The sequence below is a fragment of the Sus scrofa genome, chromosome 17 (assembly GCF_000003025.6).
Source record: "Sus scrofa isolate TJ Tabasco breed Duroc chromosome 17, Sscrofa11.1, whole genome shotgun sequence".
In the NCBI taxonomy this organism is placed as follows: Eukaryota; Metazoa; Chordata; class Mammalia; order Artiodactyla; family Suidae; genus Sus; species Sus scrofa.
This window is the reverse complement of record NC_010459.5, coordinates 61,621,464-61,644,054: the sequence shown is the minus strand read 5'-3', so window position 1 is coordinate 61,644,054 and position 22,591 is coordinate 61,621,464. Positions and strand designations below refer to the sequence as shown.

Sequence of the window (22,591 nt, the reverse complement as noted above, 5' to 3'; positions counted from 1 at the left end):
AGCACACGACCAGGTAGGCAGCCGCAAACCCACAGGTGGTCGCCAGGGAGGGGAGGCCGCACCGCCAGCGGGGACGCTGACTTTTCACCACGTGCCCTCCTGACTGGTGGATCACGGGCGCCCGCGGGAGACTCAGACACAAGGGGGTGGGGATCCTAGCGCCCCTGCCCTGCGCGCCCACCCTGACTCATCCCTGCGGGCGGAGAGGGGCTGGCGGGCGCCCGGCCCCAGCTCTCCAGCCCCACTTCCGGGTGCAGCGGCCGGCAGTCCGGTCCCGGGGCCGCAGTTGCCCGGCGACGCGGGGTCTGGGCTGCCGCCCGGGACCCAGGCCCGCCGCCCTCGCTGCCGGCCGCCCCCGCTCCCGGCCGCCCCAGCCGCAGGCGCCAACTTTCCTCCCAAGTTTCCTCGGGGCCCGGACGCGGCCGGCGGCTGGGGCGGAGGGAGGCCCGGCGGGTCGCGGCCGGGGTCCGGGCCTGGCCGGCGGGCAGGGGGCGCGGAGTTCCGGCCCCCCCGGCCCGGCCCGGCCTCCCCGCCGCCCGCGGCCCGGCCCGGGCCCGCCCGCCAGATGCCGGGCGCCGCTCCCGGACGCCGCGGGGTCGGGGTCCCGGCCGGGTCACTCACCTGGACTGCGGTTCCTCCGGCGCCGGCCGAGCCCAGCTGCCCGCCCCGCCCCCGCCCCGCAGGCCCGCGACCCACTGACACCGAGGCGGAAGTGCGGCCGGCCGCCCAGCGGACTGACAGCGACGCCGGCCACTCGCTGCGCCCGGCGTCGTCGCGTCGGCCGCCGCCCGCCCAATCAGCACCCGGCCCGAAGGCCGCTCCGGGAGGCGGGACTAGGCTAATCCCGTCTCCGGAGTGGACCCTCCCTCCGCCCCTCGAAGGTCCCGCCCAAGTGGAGGAGTGATGAGGCGGGAGAGCAATCGGGGAATGGGGAGGCGGGGTTATGCAGATATTGACCCGAAAGGGGCGGGAGGGAGGAAGGAAGGGGCGTGGCTGGGCGAGGTGAGTTTACAAACAGCAGGTCAAGTGGCCCCGGCGAGGATGCTCTGCAGGCTGAGGCCTCTGCGCCGGCCGCTCCCAACCCCTGGGGACGGGCGGAGGCGGGAGTCACCCTCCCAAAGCTGCTTCCCTCAGCTCAAGCATCTTGCAAGGCTTCCCACCTTCCACCCTCTGTGCCGTGCCTGTCACCGCTCACCAAAACCCGGCGCCAGTTTACCCTGAGGCTGCATTCCTGACTCTTCACTCCCTTGTTTAAAACCTTTGGGGGCTCTTACTGACATTCACTGGCTCCATGGTTAAGTCCAGAAGCTCTGGAGTCAGCCCCGGGCTACCATCCTTACCAGCTGTGTGGCCATGGGCCAGTAAACGAAACTTTACGAGCCTCTGAGTACCGAGATTTTCCTTTGAGGAGTCCCCACTGTGGCAGAGTGGGCTAAGAATCCAATTGCAGTGGCTCAGGTCACTGCAGAGGCGTGGGTTCAATCCCCTGCACCTGCAGTGAGTTAAAGTCTCCTGTGTTGCCGCACCTCCGCGAAGGTTGCAGCTGCGGATTGGCTTCAGTCAAGGTCCCAGGAATTTCCACATGCCATGAGCACAGCCATTTAAAAAAAAAAAAAAAAAAAAAAGGCTTTCCTTTCCAGACCATGTTTCTCCCACCCTCATCCCATTTAAGTCTTGGGTGTGGTTTGAGGTCGGTGGAATAACATGAATCAGGCTGGATGCTCAGAGTCACAGCAGTTGGTTGCGGGGGGAGTGAGTGACCCTGTCCTGGCCAGTAAGGGTCAGCCCTGGGACTTTTGCTGGGCGTCAGAGAGCTCAGGCCAGAGGGAAAGCTAAGGTCAAATGACTTTCCCATCTGCCCACAGCCAGCCACAGCACCGGGCTAGGTGGCAGAAAGATCCAATCTGGGGCTGCTGCTGGGTATCTTGTCACCAGGTGGGGAAAGGGGCACCTGGGAATGGAACCAACCCAGAGGAAAGCAAGAGCAAATAGCCTGGGTCACCTGGAACCAGCCGCACCTTCAGCCAGCTCTATCCTAGGTTTCTCAGTGAGTTCGCATTTTCTTTCCTGCTTAAGCCAACTCAAAGCCAAAGAATCACTGCAACCCTGGACCCACAAGAGTTCGGAGAGACCTCCTGCCCGTGGAGCACATGCTGAAATTCCTGCTCATCACTGCCCCTTCCGCAAAGCCGGCCCCAGCTGGGCCTCTGCGCTTTCTCCTCAGAACACGTCTGCCCATTTCCAGCCGGGGTGCAGGGGGTTGGACTGTGGCTGCCTTGAGGGCAGCGGCAGGCCTTGGCCGGTACAGATGCGGTGCCTTGGTCAGGAACGGGGCATCGGCGCATGCAGCAGGGCTGGGGCCCAGGCTGCGTTTCTGGGCCCACCGAGCCAGCCAGCCCCATCCCAAGGCCGGGCCCCAGCTCCCTGGTGGGCCCACTGTCGTCGGGCGCCCGAGACGTGCGGGGACTGAGAAGGCCCTCTCCCAGCCTCTGCTGAGGAGGAAAGCCGGGAGGGAGGCGGGGCCCAGCCTCAGAAACAAAGGCATTGCCATGGTTACCTCTGAAGAAACCGACTGGAGCAGGAGAGGCAAGGGTGCAGCGTGAGGCTCCCAAGCCAGGACAAGGACAAGGCCGGTTGCCACGGAGATGCTTGGCGGCTTCCTTGGGTCTGGCCGGAGTCCAGCGCAGGGTCCTGGAGCCAGTGCCCTCCACGTCCCTCACCCTGACAAGCCTCTAAGACGCTGCCCCGCTTGTAGAAGACATGCCCCTAAGGGGTTCAAGCTACGCGCCCACCCCCGGCCGTGAACTCCAGAAGTGAGAGTGGGGTGTCAGAGCTCAGGCCGGAGGAGAGGCTGAGGTTGGATGAGCCTGCTGTCTGCTCACAGAGCACCCTGGGGCCGAGCAAGGCCGTCTCCGCCCTTAGGGCTGAGAATGGGCTCTGATCCCACATGGATCCTGGGGCTGGGATGTCAGTTTAGCCTCTTTATGTATTTATTTTTTGGCCACGCCTATGACATGTAGAAGTTCCCGGGTCAGGGATGGAATCCGGGCCATGGCGGCGACCTGAGCCGCAGCAGTGACAATGCCAGGTCCTTAACCCACTGAGCCACCAGGGAACTCCAGGTTAAACCTCTTTAAAGAGATGCAATAACCTGGGTTCTGAGGGTGAGCTGCTGCCTCCTCTGTTCTGGTCCCTGCGGCCAGGATTGGACGGACTCCTCCCTCAGTTAGAGGCTGGAAGGCCAGCGCCTTGGGACCAACTCAGGAGTGTTTTCGTCGTCTTCACTAGGTCAGGAGGCCAATCCCAAAGGCAAAACCTTCCAGGAATGGGATGGAAGATGAGAGCAGAAAAGCAGACAGAGAGGGTTTGGGGCCAGGCAATCACGACAGCGATGGTGGTGACCGCTGACGTGACCCGCTGGCTGGTGACTTACAGGCCTCATCCGGTTTCCTATTTGCAACAGCCAACCAGTTAAATAGATACTACGTGTCATCATCCCACCTCCCAGATGAGCCAGCTGAGCCTGCAAGCAAGGGAGGCGGCTTACCTGAGACCTGCAAATCCGTGCCTGCGTTCCCGCCGCCCGGCAGCCCGGCACGCCTGGGAGCTCGTCAGAAAGGCAGGGCCCTGCCCAGACCAGGATCTGCACCCGAAATAGGTGCCCGGTGTTCCTGGGAACCGGGGGAGACGGGGCGGCCCATGGCCATGACGAGAGCTGATAGCTGCCCCGCGGTGGGGGTTGTCTTGTGGCCTCCGTCCTGAGCCATGGGACCCAGCGCGGCCCCAGAGCCTTTTCAGGACCCGGGGGCCCATCCCTGTGCGCAGTCAGATCTGAGAAGTGCCAGGCTGGTAGAAAACTTTGGTGGTGGGAGACAGGTGGGGATCTGGTCTCACCAGAAGTGCCCTCAGATCAGGCCAACCCCAGTCACATCTGCCTGTGGCCTCCCCACACCCGGGACCAGGGTGACTGGAGCTTCCCTGGCCTAACTCCTTCTGAGCAGGATCAGGGCTGCCGGGGGTCCACGAGCCTCCCGGGGGGCCGGTTGGCCCCGCTGGAATGAGTGTGGCGTCCTGGGGTGGGGAGGTGCCAGCCGCCCAGGAGCACCTACCCGAACTTGACCCTCGAGAGGCATTTTCCTGGCATCAGCCTCCTTCTTGCCATCACGTCTCGAGGAGGCAGAACAGGGACCCCTGCTCCCCGGCTCCCCAACCCCCATCCCGGCAAGATGGAGGCCCGAGCAGAGGAGCTGGCCAGGGCGGTGCTGCAGAGCGGGCAGCCTCGCCCACGGCCCCTGCTCTTTGCTGACCCCTCTCTCCATCCCCCGCAGGTGTCTGCGCCTGGGCGGATCTCTTGATCACAGTCTGCCGCCAGAGTTGCGGCAGAGTGGGCATCCGAGGCTGCTGGATGCCCATTGCTGACCTGGCCTCTGTCCCGGGGGAGGCCCAGCCTGAGGCTTTACTCCTCTCCTGCCCCCCCACCGCCCCCGTCCACGGAAAGGATGTTTTCCCACTCGCTTCCATGGAATGCTGGGGAATCTTCCATCTGGAGACAACCTGAGCGGCCAGAGGGCGGCTGGCCACTGGGACCTGGCCCCGGCCTTCCCGTGGCCCAGGCCGTCCCTCCCCACACAGCTTTCCAGTTTCCTCTGCAACGTGACAGTGCTCCGTTCCCTGCCGTCGGAGAAGAGTATTTTTAGTTTTGAACCCACCACGTGGAGAGAGACGAGTTATCAATAGCAGCGGCAAAGGGCTTTTTTTTTTTTCCCCGTGGCTTTGGGACCTGAGCAAGCTCTGCACCCGTTAAATTTCTGCCAAAAGAGAAAAAATGTATTTCTCTCCTAAACTTTTTACCCAACGCCTTCCTCGCTGCGGCAGCTTTGCCAACCAACTCTTCCCAGGGGAACCCCACCGAATTCACAGTGCAACCCCCCCCCCAGCCCCCTGGCCTCTGCAGGAGGAAAGGGGGCACAGAGACCACTGCCCCCTGGGAAGGGCCGGGCAGGAGCAAGCTGACCCTGGGGAGCCCAGGGGAATGCAGGGCTGAGGCTGCACAGCCCAGGGACAGGCAGGAGAGAGGGTGGGAGGGGCAACTTCCACGCTCAGAATTGATGTGGGCCCCGCTTCCAGCTTCAGTAGCATTTATTGGGCACTTACTCTGTGCCCAGCACTGGCTGAGTTCCTTTGAGCACGCTATCTCAGTCAAATGCCCCAATCACCCTCTTGAGAGTTTTTCGAACAAGGTACCATGGATGCTATTTTTTTAATTTAAAAATTTTTTTTTCTTTTTAGGGCTGCACCTGCAGCATATGGAAGTTCCCAGGCTCGGGGTTGAATGAGAGCTGCAGCTACCAGCCTCCACCACAGCCACAGCAACTCGGGGATCCAAGTCTGATTTGCGACCTACACCACAGCTCACGGCAAGGCAGGATCCCCAACCCAGTGAGCGACACCAGAGACCAAAGCCGAACCCTCATGGCTTCTAGCAGGATTCGTTTCTGCTGTGCCATGACGGGAACTCCTGGGAATGCTATTTAAACAAAGCCAACAAGTGCCCCCCTTCTCAGGGCCGTTCCTATACTGGTGTGTATGGGCCCCTCCAGGACACAGAAAGACCCAGGATGTATTGGAATTGGGCACTGGGAAGTTTTTCCCCTGTGGAAGTTCTTATGTAACTCCCAAGCGGCCTCCTACCTTGCAAGGCATTTGGGCCCTGCTCGGCTGCCTGCTTTTTAGGATGAGTTAGAGCTGCATAGAAGAGAAAACCCGGAACAACAGTGGCTTCCACAAAGTAGACATACACTTCTTTCTCACATGACACAAGCCCAGGCTCTCCAGGGCTGGTAGGGTACCCAGTTCCTCCCCTATTATATCTCTCTTCTAATGCCAGCTTCCATTCTTCATGACCCAAGACGGCTGCTGCTGCTCCAGTCATCACATGCATACTTGACCAGGAAGAAGGAGTGAGGGAAAGAACAAAGGCAGAAGTGCTGCCCCGCCCGGAGAATCAGCTCCCTTTGAGGATCTGCCCCTCAAGACACCCCAGGCACTTCTGTTCGCATCTCACGAGCCAGAACTTCATCCCATGTCACGCTTGGTGGGACAGTAGCATTTCAGCTGAGTGCACTGGCAGCCTGAATAAAACAGCCCAGGGAAGAAGATTATGTGTGGCCACTTGTCAGAGGACCTGCCTGCTGGCCTCCCCTGGGGGAGGGCCCTGAGACCACCCAGGCCCGGCCGAGGCCCCCAGCACCCTCGTGGATTCGCAGGGAGGTATGGGCTCACGACAGCTGCCCGGAAAGAAGGGGCAATGCCAGGTGCAAAGCAGAGCTCTCAACTCACAGTCCCTGACATGCCAGCCACCCACAGCCTGTGTGCCTACTGTGTGCCCAGCGTGGTGCCATCAGAGAGCCTCAGCCTGGTCCCTGGACAAGGAGCCTCAGTTTCTCTCTTTCTGGCTGTGCCCTGACTGCTAAGCACCTGGGGCCCTGCTGGCCCTGCTCTGGGTGCCAGTTGCCAACACAAGTAGGCGCCAGGGGACCCCAGAGAAGCAGGGGGTGGCCCGGTCCTTCTCTCCCCCGCCTTCCCAGGGGGCTCACGTGGAGCGGGAGGGGTGTGGGCGCATCTGTGCGCAGGGGACCAGCAGGGCGGGTGGAAGCTGCGGGGAGAGGCAGCTTGGGCTGGGCTAAATTTAACTTGTCAGAGCTGCTGGCCCGGCCAGGGGAGTTGCCAGGCATGGGGGTGGGAGGGGGCAAAGTTTAAACATGCCCAGGGAGCAGGATGGGGGTGGCCCAAGGCAGTGTGATTCACTCATCTTCCGGGGCACAGCCAAGGCCAATGGGGAGGGGGCCGGTGGCAGCGACCCCACCTTGTTCTGGGCACCCTTGCTTGATGCTGGGGGTGGGGCTGGGGGCCTTGGGTAGGCGAGCAGGCCCTCTGGGCTTTTTGGAAGACAGGCGGGCTCCCCGATTCCATCCCAGGAGAGGAGGGCAGTGAGGGAGAGGGGGGACCGGGAGCAGTCTGTGCCCAGCAGTCCTAGCTGGCGGGGGCAGCCCATGGGGTTCCCAGGGGCACGGGTGGGAGAGCAGTGGTGCAGCCTGAATCCTGCTGCCTGCTGCTGAGTGGGTCTCTGTGCTCAGTTTATGGCTCTCCTATTGTCATCTGGAAATTCTTAACCTCTGAGGCGGGGGCCCACAGTTCCATTTGGCACTGGGGCCCACAAATGCTGAGCCACCCCGAGAAGGGCTCAGTGCAGGAACTGGGGCCCGCAGGGTGTTGCCTGCCCACTTCCAGGGCCGCAGGAGTCGCGTGCAGCCAGCCAGGTGACTCCATCCCCTCCAGGCAGGGGGAAGGCTGGCCGGGAGTGCCACGGCCCAGGGCTCTGGCCCTGAGGGCTGGGGGCCTCTCTGAGGCACCCCTGGAGACAAGGCAAGGCTGGCACCTCCAGCCATTCACCAGCCTCCGCTGCCTTCTGGGCTCCCAGCCAAGCTGCACACATCGTAGGTACTCTATAAAATCCCTGGAGGCAAGCAGGAGGGGGCTGGGAGGGGTGGTGGGGGGTGGGTGGGCGGACAGCAGTGTGGGGAGGGAGTGGGGGATGGTACTTGCAGCCCCACGCCAGCCCTGGCTCTGCCACCTGCTAACAGAGGACCTCTCCGAGCCTCAGTCTCCCCAGGGTGTCTAAGGTCCAGAGGGGGCAGGAGAGCACAGGCACGTGGCCCCGTGACGAGCATCCGCGGCTCTGTCCGGCTTCACCGGACCCCAGATCCTCCTGTGAGGCCAGAGGCTGATGCCACCTCTGGCCCCAGTCAGTGACAGGTAACTAGAACCTGAAACATCAGTCCCTCACTTTGAGATGGTCAGGCTGTGGGCTTGCTGCCAGGTCTGTGGGCTGTGGGATGTCAGGCTGGAGGTACCACACCAAGGGATGTGGCCGAAACATGGCGGGAACAATGAAGAAGGAGGAAGGGAAGGTCAAGGGACGGGTAGGTGTTCGAGTCCCGTGACGGAGGGCAGTGAATCCCTATAGGTGGTTAATCTGTGCTCCACATTCCGGGAAGGGGTCAGATCTTGTGCTGGGTGGTACCCATGTCCACAGCAGGTCGCCAAGGTCAACAGTCACATTTATGAGGTGGGGTGTCTGTCTCCATTCTCCTGGGAACCTATCAGCTGCCTGAGAGGAGAGCAGGGTTGGGAGACAGGGGCTCCTGGATCCAGCCACGCCTGAAAGAGGTTCACCACCAGTGACCTGTCAAATATCTGCTGCCCTGTTGAGCTAAGATTTCCACGCCCAGTTCTCCACACATGGGAAGGACAGCTGCCTGTCAGGACAGGCCTCAGGACTTTTTCTCTGCGTCAAGGTTTCCCAGTGGAGAGCCTTCCAGTGAGTCTCCTTACCTGGCACCTGAGTGTCTCCAGCTCTGCATGAATCAGCTGGGCTGCTTAGAAAATGTGAGAGGATTATGCAATGCCAGGAAAAGGTGGACCAGACTGAGGTCTGGCAGGGGCAAGGGGCGTGGGCAGGGGTGGAGGAGGAGGCTGGGGAGCGTGCCGGGTGTGAGGGAGTGGGCGGGGGTGGGCAAGCGGGCAGGCGCTGGGGAAGTGGACAGGGGTCTCACTGGAGTAACAAGTACCCAGGGCCGTGAGGACAACCCCAGTGGCCCAGCTGTGCCCCTGCAGGAGGCACGGCTCTTGGACTCAGGCTGAGACTTCGTCCTTCTGAGTCAAAGCCCCGCACTGCCACTTTGTGCTTGTGGCCAAGGTCAAGCCCTTTTCCCAGCTGGAGGTGGGAACAGCACACACGGGGCTGGGCGGGGCCCAGGCAAAGCTGCCTCAGCCCCGAGGGCAAGGCCGAGGGGGTGTGGCTCCGGGGTCCCAGCTGCTGCCCCCCAGCCCCTCCACGTGCTGCGCCTGCTGCCCCACCTGGGCCTGGCATTGCCCACTTGTTTCCGGGTTGTTTTCTAGCTGTGTGTGTGTGTGTGTGTGTGTGTGCGCGCGCGCGCATGGAGCGCAGAAGTGCGTGTTTTCACGCAGCCAAGTGACAGAGGTCTGTGCCCGGACTAGGGGAGGGGGCTGCCTCTAGAGCAATCCCTTGACCCCTGCCCTGGCCCAGGACCTGCAGGGAGGGGACCTGTCTCTGACCTGCCCTGCTCTCCACGGTGGGAGGCCCACCAGTCCCAGCTCCCTCCAGGAGCCCCCAGAGCACACAGACACACGGACACACACAAAGACTCAGATATAAGAACACCAGACACCCACACTGGGGCCGCGTGTGCACACACACAGACACACTTAAAACACACACAGACACACATGTATAGACGCACAGTCACAGACACAGGCATTTACGTATGTACTTACACATAGACATGTGTGTACCCAGATGCTCCTTGGGGGCCGCCCCAGGCCCCTGCTTCCTCCTCAAGGACTCAAGGGACGCCTTCGCCAACTGGATCCGGCGCCCCGGCCCCGAGACGGTCAGCTGGCTCCCTCCTGACAGGCACAGGCTCCCCAGGGGGCTGCCAGAGCCCAGGGACTGGGGGCTAAAGAGGTGTGGTTCTGGGCTGGGCTCTGTCTCCTGCAGGAAGCAGCTCCCAGGGCAGGCCCTCCAGCCCCGGCGAAGGCCGCAGGCAGGGAAGGGGGCCCAGGCGCCCAGGCACCGTCAGGGCACTGCACACCAGGGGCTGGCAGCATGCACGTGTGGCACACACGCACGCACGTACACACACGCTCTGGGTCCCAGCACAGAACAGGCCGGGCGAGATCGGGTGACCTGGAGGGACCCTGAGGGCTTCCTGCAGGAGAAGGTGGCCTGGGGGCTGAGGGGGCAGGGGCGCAGGTGCTGGGGAGAGGAGATGGGCTGCAGTTCCAGGGCCAGAGCTGGGCCTTGGGGGCCCTGACTGGGTCTGGGGAGGGGGGTGCGCCTCTCGGCCTCACCCCCAGCAGAGCATCACAGCAGCCAGAGCCCCAGGGTGTCACCCAGCAGGCCCAGTCCAGTGGCCACCCTGTTCCCTTCCCCAGACAGACGGCCCTACCCACACTGTGACCTCGGCGGCACCATCCACAGGGAGGCCCCCGCTGGCCTCTGTGTGTGTGTGTGTGTGTGTGTGTGTGTGCGCGCGAGTGCACGCGCACTGCCCCCAGCCTGGCCCGTGCAGCTCTCAAACCCCAGGCCTGGGGTCTGCACAGTGGACTGGGAGACGCCTCACCAGCCTTGTCACCAGGCCACCCCACCTGGTGACCACAGGAGAAGCCCAGCAGGGGACAGGAGCCCCGAGAGGTGGACGAGGCCAGGGCAAGGTCCGGTGGGGCGATGCGTTCAGGCTCCCACCAGCTGCGAGGGTGGCGCTCCTGGAGGGCACGGAGAGGCCGGGCTCTGGAGAGGGCAGACCTTCCCGGGCAGGCGGATGGCAGCCAGCGGCAGGCTGGGAGTCCAGACAAAGCAGTGGCTCAGCCCTCACCCCGCCACCCCACACCCCACCACCCCACAAGCAAGGCCGAGGGGCCAAGTCCACGGCAGGAAGCTCTGGGGCTGGGGAAGGGGGGGCGGCTGCAGCTCAGCTGCCCTGGGGCTGGGTGGGGCACAGCTGGGAACCCTCCCCACCACCTGCCCACCCACTGCCACAAGCCCCGGGGCTAGGCCCTGGACAGAGCAGCCAGCGTCCACCCCTGGCCCAGCTCAAGGACCCCCAGGGTTCGCTGCTTCCCATCCAGCTGATCCCTGGTCCAGAGGCCCTGGAGCGGTTCTGGAGCAGGACTAGGCTGTGTGCCAGCTTGGCTCAGTTCCGCTGCCTCCCTCACGGGCCATTGCTGGGTCACAGCCGTGGGCAACTCTACGGAACACTCTTGGGGCTGCAGTGGAGGTTCCCAGGCTGGGGCCGGCCCCCCACAGCTGGATCTGGGGGCCCTCCTGAGGCCCCAGGCCAGCCCACACCCAGCCCCAGCCAGGCCTCTGGAGAAGGCACCACGGAGGAACCTCCCTCCACCCAGCCTCCTGCTACCTCCACGGCTCAGGCATCGTTAGCGCAGGGGAAGAACCGGATAGACGCAACTGGTTTCACTCATTCATTCAGCCAATACTTCCCGGCCAGCGCGGGGAAGTGGGCACATCCAGAGCCTCAGCCTCGGTTGGCAGAGGGCCCCCCGGGGGCGCAGGGGCCTCCCTCCCTGGAGAAGAGCATTTATTACCTCGGCTCCCCCCACCCCCCACCATTGCCCCTGCACCGCCTCCCCAGCAGCTGTTTGCAGGCCCCTAGATCAGCCCTCCTCCAGGACGCCCTCCTGGGAGGCCCCTCTCTCATGCTTAGTACCGCCATCAGCATGTCCTCAGGAGGGACGGGCAGCAGGGGGGCGATTTCTGACCCAGGGCCAAGCCCCCTCCATCCCCTCACCAAAGTCTGGGCTCCCTGCAGCCTCTGAGCCCCCGCCCCAGCCTCCCCGCCCACCACATGAGGACCAAGGCCCCAGGCGATGGGATGGGGGTGACCCTGCTCTAAGCTGGCAGCTGGGTCCCAGGAGAGCCAGGCACAGGCCAGGCGGGGCGGGCTGCCAGCCTCCCTCCTGCGGGCTGAGCTGGGGAGGCCTTGGGAGCCGTCTTGCCCAGGCCCTGCGGCCACATCTGCCCCGCAGCGCCCTCAGCCCGCAGGCTCTCGCTCACTCTCTCATCCTCCCTCTCCACTGCGCCCTGTGCTCAGGGCAGCCAGGCAGCAGAAGGCACACATACCCAGGCAGGGGGAGGCCACCACGCAGCCCCCAGTCCCAGCCGCCCCCACTGTCCCTAGCATCATCCCCGGGCCCCCCAAGGTCTCGATGCCCAGGCACTGTCCCCCCAGGTCCGTGGGGGGTGGACTCCCAGGGCACTGCCACCAAAGGCAGCGTTGCTTGAGCTTCCAGCAATGTAGGCAATGTCACCTGAATCTCATCCCAGTCAGCCGTCCCCTGGGCGTCCCCATGCTGCCCCAGCTGGCCACCACCACTGTCCCAGCCAGGCCAAGGGGGCTAATTCTGGGGTTCTGTTGGCAGTCCCGTCTTCCTGCTGGGGAGTTGACAGGAGAGCAGCCTGAAGCTGCAAGGAAGAGACCATAGGGGGAAATGCCTGCTGGGAATGAGATGAACACAGGGAAGAGACAGATAGAAGTTCTTCTTTGAGCTCCTGGATGCAGCTGTGTCTGAAATCCCCTCGCCCCCAGACTTTTCAGTCATGGGGAACAATAAATGCTCCTTTTTTCTTAGGCTTTTTTGAATTAGCTTTTTGTCATTTGCAGCCAACCCGCAGCAACGATATCCCTGGTTCTCCTGTCCCCTCTGTCCTTCCTGCCACCTGGGCCCTGGATCCAATTCAGCCTTGTCCCTAAGGGAAGGAAAATCAGACTCAGCTTTTAATCCAAATCTGTGGCCTTGGGAGCCGTTCTGATCACACCCGGGCCCTGAGCTCATCAGGACGCACCCGGAGCCGGCTGAGAATGTCACTGGGGGGAAAAAAAAGAAGATAAGGCACAAAAAAAGAAAAATCTGCATTCCCATATTCAAATGAGCTCCTGCAGAAAGAGAGAAAGCAAAGAGCAGTTCCAGTTCCACTAAGGAGGTGTCACCGCGCGGGACCCAGAATCCTGACAAGTGCTCCAGCAAAGGCGCCTTGGCCGCAAGCAGCAGGACAAGTGCCTGCAGCCGGCCCTGGGCAGCAACGCTCCCCTCATTAGTTCTCATTAGTGGGCTGTGTCCCCACGCAGCAGGGTACAGCGCTGTGGGCGCCGGCACAGGGCATGCAGTCCGCTGAAGCACAAAGGTTTTTCTAGTGCAGTGAGGCAGCTGGAGGCAGAGCCTGCTGCCCCGGGACAGCACAGGACGAGCAGGGTGGCGACCCTCGGCTCTGACCCTGGCAACACCCACTCTGCCACGGTGGCCGGGAGCTCCTCTGGCCCCAGATCCAGAAGGGGCAGGTGGGCTACAGCTGGGCCAAGCCTCAGACTCCAGGGCCCGGGAGGGGCCCCTCGTAGAAGGCTTAGCCAGTCCCACGGGCGCCCCAGGGCAGAGTTTGCCCCCCGAGGAGGAGTTCCCAGCAAAGGCCGCTGGGGAGATGCTGCAGAGGAAAAGGCGGTGACATGCCGCTGGGGGAGGTCACCTGCTCTCCTCCCGGCAAGTGCCCCTACAGGCAGAGGGAGGGAGCAGACAGCCCCGCTGCTGCAGCCGGCCTCCCTCCCCCACGCCCAGCCCGCTGCCCTCCTCAGCTGTCACCTCTGCGGGTCCTGGGGGGCAACCAGGTTCCTGAGGGGCTGAGGCCCAGTTTCTGCTCCTCCTCAGGCTGGGGTAGCTGCTCTGTCCATTCAAAGTAAGAGTCGCACAGGGGCGCCAAGGCACCGGGACGGCCCTAATCCCGCCTGTCACTTGGAGTAGAGCAGCCCCACTTCCTCCGGCTGATCGGAACCAATTAGCCCCCAGCCAACCTCCGCCTCCTTCCCCTGTTGCCCGGGCCCAAGGGGCTCAAAATGCCAGAGAAGCAGCCGTGGCCCCAGCCCCATGCCCTGATGCTCTGCCTCCCCAGCCCGGCTTGGTTTCTCTTCCGGACCTGAACCACGCACGGGACACGCACTTGACTTACTGCGCTGTGCCCCCCCTTCCCCCCGGAAGGGCTTAGCGTAGAGCTGACCCTGGGAGCCCAGGAAAACCTTGCTGGGCAGACGAATGAAAGGATGGATCCGTCAGTCAGTGGGGGAGCTGCCCCTGCATGAGGGGTTTGCAGGGAATCTGATTCCAGTGATCTAGGGCTTATGTGATTGGGGCATTTGCCCAACGGTCTCCTTGTTGGACTGGGTATTTTCAACCCCAAATGCTGGCTGTTTGGGCAAATGGAGAAACTCTAGCCCCAGGCCATTCTTCATGGGGGTGTCTGTCTGGGTGAACTGAGAATAGGGGCCGCCCCTTGTCCCCCCCACCCTCAGCCAGCCTTTCCCAGGGTCTTGGAGGGTTCCCTGCCAACCCGGGGCCTGAACGCCTACTCCTTATGACAGAGACCTCAGAGAAAATGCCCTGTGGGCCGCCAATGGGGACCCGCCTCATGCACGGCAAATTGCCCTGGTCGAGTTGGGCCCAGCCCAGAGGAGCCCAGGCTCCTGACCAGCCAAGGTCAAGGCCCCAAGAGCTGGAATATTTGCTGGCCTCAGGGGCCGTGACCTCACTCAGGGCTGGTCCAGAGTGTGGCCGTTAAGAGCAGAGCCTCAGGCTTTGTGGGACCTAAGGCAGGTGGCTTCCTTCCGGCGCTGGGTGCAGGCTGCTGGTCCTACCCACCGTACAGGGAGCCCGCGGGGGCAACGAGGTCGAGCGCCGATAGGGGGCGCTCACCACCCCCGGCCTGGGCCATCCTCAAACCTCTAGGCCAACTCCAGCCCTCCTTCTCCTGCCACCTCAACTTAGAGAGGAAGCTCTCCACGGGCGGAGTAACGTGGTACCTCCCCAGGTCGCACAGCTGGGCCCCCAGGGCTGGGTCTGAATGGAGTCCATCCCCGCTGCTGTGGGGTGAGACCACCAAAGAAAGCTCGAGGCTACTCAGAGCCACAAGGACCACCAGCTCGACGGAGACTTGAAAGGGGCTGCCCTCGGCTCAGGCTTCCCCTCGACCCAGCCCTCCCAGTGAGCAACACGAATTCCCCACGCCGAGGCTGGGGAGGGGGCTCCCAGCCAGCGAGGAGAGAGCCAGCCAGGCCCCGCCCCTGGCCCCTCAGCCACCCCCACCCAACTCCTTGTCCAGAGGCCTGGGAGGTGGGGAGAGACCTCGCAGGCAGCCTCGGGAGGGCTGTGGAGGAGCGGGGACCTCTGGGGCCCGCTCAGCGTGGAGCTGCGGGCTAAGCCCAGGGAGTCCTTCTTCAGCCCGAGGGCGGCAGAAGGCTTGGATGGCGGGAGCCCTGGGGTCCAGCAGCACCGTGCTGCCCACGCCAGGAAGCCTCAACCTGGGCTTTGCCTAACCGACCAGCACCTGGCCCTGGCGCGGCCCCGCCCACCTTGCAAGTTGGGGTGCAGCGAGCCTGCGAGAGGAGCAGGGCTCGCTGGCGGAAGGGAGAAGGGAGGGCTACCGCAGGTCCTCAGGCGCCCTACACCCCGTCCCAGCCCGGCTGCAAGAAGCCACAGACTCGTGCATCGCTGGGGCTGGGACTGAGGGGCTGGGGTCTCCTCCCTCGACCAGCTCTGAGGAGAGGAACAGGGAGCCCAGCGCCCCCCCCCACCCAAAGTTTCTAAAGCACCTCCCGGCGAGGGGGTGGGGAGGCTCCCAGCATGGTCGGGGAGCTGCGGCAAGTTGGGGGTGCCTTGGGCCAGCGCCCGGGGCCCCTCTGCAGCCCCTCCCCCAGCCTCCGGCCCCCACCCCCACACACAGACACACGCATTTCTGTCCTCTCTGAGGCTTCGGAAGTAGTGCGCCGCCGGCGACAGAGCAGAGTGGCTGCTTCTCTCTCCCTCGGGCGCTGTTCCCTTGCTGTCTGCTGCCTGCTGTGTGTCTAACTGCCATTCGTGGGTCCCCATCCTGACGCTGGGTGGCTGCTCCCCTGGTCTGTGGGGTCTGTGTGGCTCGCTGTGTGTGTCTCGTCCTTGACCCAGTCTCTCCCGAGCCGATGTCCGGGGCGGGGGCGCTCCCTCCCGCTCCTCTCTTCCCCCACCCCTCCTGGCGGCGCTAACGCAGCGCTACCACCTTGGCTGCGCCTGAGCGCAGTGACCTCGTCTGTCCCTGCAGCAGTGACCACCCCACTGCACTGTCCGGGGCGGGGGGGGAGCTGTGGCTGGGCTCCCTGCAGAGGGGATGGTCGCTCCCCCCACACCCTGGGGCTGCCCGAGCCCGGGGTGGGCCCGCTCCCCTCCCGGCTGGGTCCCCGGGTTCCCCATCTTCCCTTATGTAACTCCACACTGTCTGCGCCTGGCAGGTCACCCTGGACCCTGCGCTGGGCCCTGCCCACGGGGAGACTGAGACCCAGAGTCGCTGGCCTAAGAGGGGTGGAGCGAACCTCTGACCAGGGCACGGGTCAGGGAGACCCCTCCCACCCTTTCTCCTTGGGAGGTCCCTTCCTCTGAGACCTGCTCGCCCCAAGCCCAAAGCGAGGAGGGGTCCAGTGGGCAAGTTCCCTTGAGCGCGGGGGCGGCTGTTTCCCCTCACGCCCGCTCCAGCCCCCCACTGGCGTCCTGGCTCCCGACAAGGGCCGGCCAGGGGTCACCGGGGCCGCGGGCACCGGGCAGGCCGAGCGACCCGGAGACTGGCTCCTGGGTGCGCGGGCCGGCTGACCGCAGGCGAGCCCCCAGCTCCGGCGCCCGCCGCGCCGGGCTCGCAGCCAGCCGCCGTGCGCACTCGGCTGGGGCTCCGGCGGCCGGGCGGGCACGCGGCGCTGTCCGTGGTGCTGCCGGCGCCGGGCGGGGCGGGGGCGGGGCGAGGGCGGCAGCCAATGGCGGGGGCGCTGCGCGGGGCGCGGGGGGCCGCGGGCTGGGCGCGGGGCGCACTCCGCTGCGCGCGGCACTCGGGGCGCACGGACGCTCCGGCAGCTGCACGGGCTCCAGCTCCGCTCCGGGTCCGCTCGGGCTGCAGCAGGCGTGCCACTGGCCTGATTCGGCTCAGATTCCGGGCCGGGCCCCCTCAGCGCCGCCCCGGCCTCGGCTCCCGCGGACCATGCGCCGGGCACCCCCGGGGAACCCGGCCGGGCCGAGAGCCCGCAAAAACCAGGCTCCCGGGCCGGAGCTCCTCCTGGCCGCCCGGTCGGCTGTCCGCGCCCTGCCCCGCGCCCCGGCGCCGCGTGAGCCTGCGGGGCCATGGAGCGCTCGCCGCCCGACGGGCCGCTGAACGCGTCGGGGGCGCTGGCGGGCGAGGCGGCGGCGGCGGCGGCGGCGGCGGCGGCGGCGGGCGGGGCGCGCGGCTTCTCCGCCGCCTGGACCGCGGTGCTGGCGGCGCTCATGGCGCTGCTCATCGTGGCCACGGTGCTGGGCAACGCGCTGGTCATGCTCGCTTTCGTGGCCGACTCGAGCCTCCGCACGCAGAACAACTTCTTTCTGCTCAACCTCGCCATCTCTGACTTCCTCGTGGGTAAAGCCCCCAGCCCCCGCCCGAGCCCAGGGGCGCCCAGTCGGGTCGGGCCAGCGGGGATTGGAGCGCGGACCTAGGGTGCCTTTTCCTCGGGGACATGCCTCGCTAGGGGGTCCGGCCTGCGGAGGGGGCGTCCGGCACTCGTGGGGAGGTGGGCGCGGGCGAAGTTCCTTGCTTCCCCGGCCACGGGACCCTGGCTGGGGAAAGATGTCCCCGGGGAAGGGCCCGAGCCGGCGGGCGCTCGGCGAGGCGCAAGGCGCTGCAGCGCTGGCTCCTGCGCCGGAGCCAAACAAAGGCTGCAGCGGACTCAGGACGTGGGGAGGGCGCTGGGGGGAGGTTTGGGGGAGGGGACGCGGAAGGGGGATTTTGAGAGCTGTGCTGGGGGAGGAGGCCGTGGGGAAGGCGGAGGGTGGGGAGGTGCTCGGAGGAGCGCGCTCTCACGTGTCTGTGCGCTGCTGCCGGCGGGGGGGGCGGGGCGCAAGGAGGGGGCCGAGCGCCAGACACCTGTTGGGGCTGCGAGGTGCGTCGGCCAGACGCGCAGAGCCGGGCTTGGCTGTGGGAGCCGCCCACCCACGTGGCAGCGGCCAAGTGCCATTTGAGTCCAGAGAAAGGCTTTCTCGGTTTCTGGGCTGGTGCGGAGGAGCTGTCCGAAGGCCGGGATGGGAGCTGGGATCTGGCGGGGCCAGAGGAGAAGGAGGAAATCTTTGCTTTGGGCGCTGGGGGGCTGGGCAGAAGCCGGGGCAATGACCTAGCAGAGGCTGGGGGTGTTGTCGTGCCCAGTGGTCCCCACGCCTGGATCACCCTCTTGTCCCCAAGTCCAGGGGACACCCGCGGGTCTGGGGGCCAGGTGCAGAGCAGAGAGTGTGTCTGGGAAAGAGCTGGAGGGAGGGTTGCTGGCCCCAGAGAGGAGCCCCCCCGAGTGGCCCCAGGTCCTGTCTGTCTCTGCTGTAATGGGTCTGTCCCACCGCACTGGCCAGCCTCGGCCCACCGTGGTCCTCCTCTCCCCCCAGGAGCGTTCTGCATCCCGCTGTACGTGCCCTATGTGCTGACTGGCCGCTGGCCCTTTGGGCGGGGCCTCTGCAAACTGTGGCTGGTGGTGGACTACCTTCTCTGCACCTCGTCCGTCTTCAACATTGTGCTCATCAGCTACGACCGCTTCCTGTCGGTCACCCGAGCCGTGAGTCTGGGCCGCTTTCACTCCCGGGGGGGTCGGGAGCATCTCCGGGAGCAGGAGGCACTTCTGAGGTGTGGGTGGTGCGGGGGTGGGCTCCGTCCCCACTAGCCTCCGACCGGACACACCGGGGACTCTGGCATGGCCCGCTGCCTACTCGGTAGCCCTTTGCTGCCGGTAGACCTGGTTCTGGTTCAGGCGGGAGGCAGAGTCTGGACCTGAAGGCAGGGGTCATTGCAGCCTCCACCTGGAGCAGGTCCCAAGTCCTCGGAAATGAGGGAGGATGTGGCTCAGGCCCGTGGCGATACCTCCCGGCAGGTGTGTGCTCCACAAGCTGCCCTGGGCGTGCGTGGCCACCAGGAGTTGGGGGCCGTAGACTGCCCGGACTGCCCGTGGTGGTAGCCTGTGGGCACAGGGCCGCTCAGATGCCCACTCATCTTCTCCCTGACGGCATTATCAGGCACCCCTGGTCCTCTGCCAGGGGCCTGCCCTAGAGAGGCAGTGGGGCAGAGTGCGAGGAGTGTGGGTTTAGAGTCAGCTCCACCCCAGCTCTGCCCCCGAAGCGGGTCTGCCTGGGGTCTCTCCCTCCCCGCTGAGCCATCAGGAGAACGGGGAAAATGGGGGAGCGGCCGTGAAGATTAAGTGAGATGGTGTCAGAAGGTGCCCAGCACAGAGCCTGGCTCAAGGCGGGTACTCAGTAGACAGGGACGATGATACTGCAGGAAGCACGCAGCTGGCGGGGAGACGGTAACAGCCAGCCAGGCACAAACTGCAGATTCCGATGCAGCACTGGGAGAGGCGGGGGGCAGGGGTGGACGGACCCCAGAGGGGCGGGAGGCGACGGGAGCCCGTGCACAGAGGGCTAGAGGCTGCCGGGGGCTCCTGGTCCAACATTCCTGCTGCGGGTGGCCGCAGCCGCTGCCCCGGGCTCAGTCCCCTCCCTCCTGACCCAGCGCGTCCCACCACAGGTCTCGTACCGGGCCCAGCAGGGTGACACGCGGCGGGCAGTGAGGAAGATGCTGCTGGTGTGGGTGCTGGCCTTCCTGCTGTACGGCCCGGCCATCCTCAGCTGGGAGTACCTGTCAGGCGGCAGCTCCATCCCCGAGGGCCACTGCTACGCCGAGTTCTTCTACAACTGGTACTTCCTCATCACGGCCTCCACCCTCGAGTTCTTCACGCCCTTTCTCAGCGTCACCTTCTTCAACCTCAGCATCTACCTGAACATCCAGAGGCGCACCCGCGTCCGGCTGGACGGGGCGCGCGAGGCGGCCGCCCCGGAGCTCCCGCCCGAGGCCCAGCCGTCCCCGCCCGCGGCCGTGCCCAGCTGCTGGGGCTGCTGGCAGAAGGGGTGCGGGGAGGCTGTGCCGCTGCACAGGTGTGGGGTCGGGGTCGGCGAGGGGGCCCCGGGCACCGAGGCCAGGGAGGCGGCCCTCGGCGGCGGCAGCGGAGGGGGTGCCGCGGCCTCGCCCACCTCCAGCTCCGGCAGCTCCTCGAGGGGCACGGAGCGGCCGCGCTCGCTGAAGAGGGGCTCCAAGCCGTCCGCGTCCTCGGCGTCCCTGGAGAAGCGCATGAAGATGGTGTCGCAGAGCGTCACCCAGCGCTTCCGGCTCTCGCGGGACAAGAAGGTGGCCAAGTCGCTGGCGGTCATCGTGAGCATCTTCGGGCTCTGCTGGGCCCCCTACACACTCCTGATGATCATCCGGGCGGCCTGCCACGGCCGCTGCGTCCCCGACTACTGGTACGAGACGTCCTTCTGGCTGCTGTGGGCCAACTCGGCCGTCAACCCCGTCCTCTACCCGCTGTGCCACTACAGCTTCCGCCGAGCCTTCGCCAAGCTGCTCTGCCCCCAGAAGCTCAAGCTCCAGCCCCACAGCTCCCTGGAGCACTGCTGGAAGTGAGCCGGCCTCCCTGGGCACCTGGGCTGTGGGGGGACAGGCCCTCCCTTGCCGCCCCCTCCAGGTCCTGGCTTCCCAAGCAGCCGGGCCTCGCCCCCCGCCCCCTGGCCGCCCCCAGGGCTGAGCCATGCCTTGTCTCCGGCCCACCCTCAAGGCCATGGCAGCCTCTCTCATCCCTTCCGCTGGCAGTTGAGGCAGCCCGGTGGGCCGTCTGGAAGGGCCCTCGCTGCCCGAACCAGGATGTGGCTGCCCCCGTCCTGCTCTGCCCCAGAGGGCCAACCCAGGGGTCCCAGGCACTCTGTCCACCCCCCACGGACAGTGCGATGGCCAGTGGTGTCCACCCTTCGCAGTTACTGCTTGGTGATCTTCCCAGAGCAAGCGTTTGGCGTGTGCTCCAAGCCTCCAGAGCTGGTGCCCTGGCCCCGCACGTGCACACCCCCGCACACCCGCCTCGTCCCAGACGAGCCCCGGACGCTAGCTTCGCTGCTGTCTCCTGCTTAAGTCCGGGGCCAGGCCCCTTCATCCCTCTTTCTGCCAACTTTCTGTGACCCAAAGTGCCAGATGCCCACCAAGGAGCCTCTGGCACGTCTCGCTTCTCCATCCTGGGAGTTTCAGGGAAGACGGAGAAGGAGAAAACGCGTCCGTGAACTTGATGTTCCTTGGATGTTTAATCAAGAGAGAGAAAATTGCTGAGGAGCTCAGGGCTGGACTGGCAGGTGTGGGCTCCCACGCCCTCCTTCCTCGTGCTGCTGCTTCCGGCCGAGCAGTGCCAGCTGTCTCTGCCCACCCCGCCCCCAGCTCCGGGTGCGGGGCCGGACTGGAGGCTCTGAGAGCGGCTGGAGCCTGGCCGCCTGGTCGTCGGGAAGGCTGCCCCTCCCGCCCCATCTGCTGTCAGAGTCCCCTGGGGCTGTCAGGGGAGGGGACAGGGGCCGGGGTCCAGCAGAGGGGTTGCTTCACCATATCCCACACACCCAGTGGGCGCCCTGCATGCCCAGCTCCCATACCTGCTGTGCTGCCCTGCAGACCCCAGAGTCCACAGTAAAGTGTATTTTTTTATTGGTGCTGATTCCCGAGGACTTCGTGGGGGTGGCCAAGCCCCCGTACCTCAGTCAGGGACCTGGGGAGGGGAACCTGTGGTGGGGGGCAGAGGCGGGGGCAGTGGTTAACAGGTTTAGTCCTAACTAGAGATGCGTGCCTGGCAGTGCCCCCCCCTGGGGGGAACCCCTTTGGTAGCGTGGCATGGCATTGTGCAGGACTCACTCTAGGCTTGAGAGTATCGGCCCCAGCCCCCACCCCCAGGACAGCTGTGATTCCCCCCGCCACCTCCCCCCCCGCCTCCAGGGGCGTGGGGCCTGAAGCTGAGCTGGGGGGAAGGGCCAAGGAGCTTCCTGCACCGAGGCCGGGGCCAGGGGGCTGGGGCCCGGGAGGAGGACCTGATAAGGACAGTGCCGGTGGGCACGGAACCCTTGGGCTCCGCGGGGTGGGGGGCAGACACCGGCCCTCCCCCAGGTGCCCAGAGTCAACTCAGAAAGGGGGCAAGTCCAGCCCAACTTAGGGGGGTTACGAACTTGGGTGGATCAGATGCCACCTCCTCCCCCTTTCCAGCCTCCAGGGCCCTCCCTTCCCGACCTCACGGGCACAGCCTCTTGTTCTCCCCCCATGGCATCTGCCCAGTCCTGACCCTGGCAGAGAGCTCCCGCTGGCCGCACGCTGGGGGTCTCAGGTCCCCTGCTCTCGTTGGCTGTGACTGTCACACTGTGGCCAGGTGCCAGGAAGACTTCCTCCGGATTCCTGAGCTAGCACCCCTTCCACTCCACTGAAAGGAACGCCTCTGCTCAAGGCAGGACGTCCTCCTGGGCCCCCTCCTGGGTGGCTGGCGAGCCTGGTATCTCCTCCAGGGGCTGAGCGCTGCCATGAGCAGAGCTTGGGGCAGGAGCAGCCGGGGAAGGTGGTGGCAGGGACACCAGATGTCACCGTCTGTGGGCCCGGAGCTTGGGGAAGCCCTCACAGCCCCCGAGGCCACATGGGGAGGCTGATCAGCTGGCCAGTGGCCTCCGCTCTGGCCCCCAGGGCTGCCTTTCTCTGCAGCGAGGGGCCTCTGTGCCACCCACACAGCCAGAGCCCTGGCCGCCCCTCCGCCCAGCCCTGCTAAATGGCTACAAATTGGAGGATAAAAGTGCAGGCTTTCAAGCAATTTTGCCTTCAATCTCTGGAAACCGCCGCTCCCCAGGCTCGGGCACAGGGATGGAGGAGGAGAGAAGAAAGACGCTGCGTCCGAGGGGCCGCCTCCTGCAGCAAACAAACACGCACGGGGCCCTTCTGCTTGGATCTGGGAGGAGAGACAAAGCTGAGCCTGGGTGGGAGTGGCGCCCCTGCACGTGCCACCCACGCTGGCAGCTGCCATTCGTGGAGCACCTACTGTGTGCCAGGCACTGCGCCCGGGCAATGGGGTGCCAGGAGGCAGGTAAACAAGGGCGC

At 65.3% G+C, this 22,591-nt stretch overlaps 3 protein-coding genes across 5 annotated transcripts in view; 1 reads left to right on the top strand and 2 right to left on the bottom strand.

Moving 5' to 3' along the window:
• Positions 1-792, bottom strand: part of OSBPL2 (oxysterol binding protein like 2) — a 39,916-nt gene extending 39,124 nt beyond the window's left edge. The window contains exon 1 of one of the 3 annotated variants that reach the window (XM_021078215.1): positions 622-792. The gene's annotated coding sequence lies outside the window, so the exon portion shown is untranslated. The remainder of the gene's footprint in view (positions 1-621) is intronic. The other 2 variants (XM_021078214.1, XM_021078216.1) reach the window with 2 other exon arrangements.
• LOC110257395 (collagen alpha-1(I) chain-like) lies at positions 133-16,778 on the bottom strand. Its single transcript, XM_021077699.1, has 9 exons — positions 16,133-16,778; positions 14,991-15,035; positions 14,804-14,894; positions 14,281-14,501; positions 13,118-13,241; positions 10,231-10,372; positions 9,720-9,791; positions 9,376-9,574; positions 133-818 (listed from the first exon to the last, which is right to left on the bottom strand). The coding sequence occupies exons 1-9, from the start codon at positions 16,776-16,778 to the stop codon at positions 133-135; spliced, it is 2,226 nt and encodes a 741-aa protein (XP_020933358.1).
• Positions 16,777-21,190, top strand: HRH3 (histamine receptor H3). The gene is made up of 3 exons (XM_021078213.1): positions 16,777-17,047; positions 18,058-18,224; positions 19,187-21,190. Exons 1-3 carry the CDS (start codon positions 16,777-16,779, stop codon positions 20,114-20,116), a joined length of 1,368 nt encoding a protein of 455 aa, XP_020933872.1. The 3' UTR covers positions 20,117-21,190.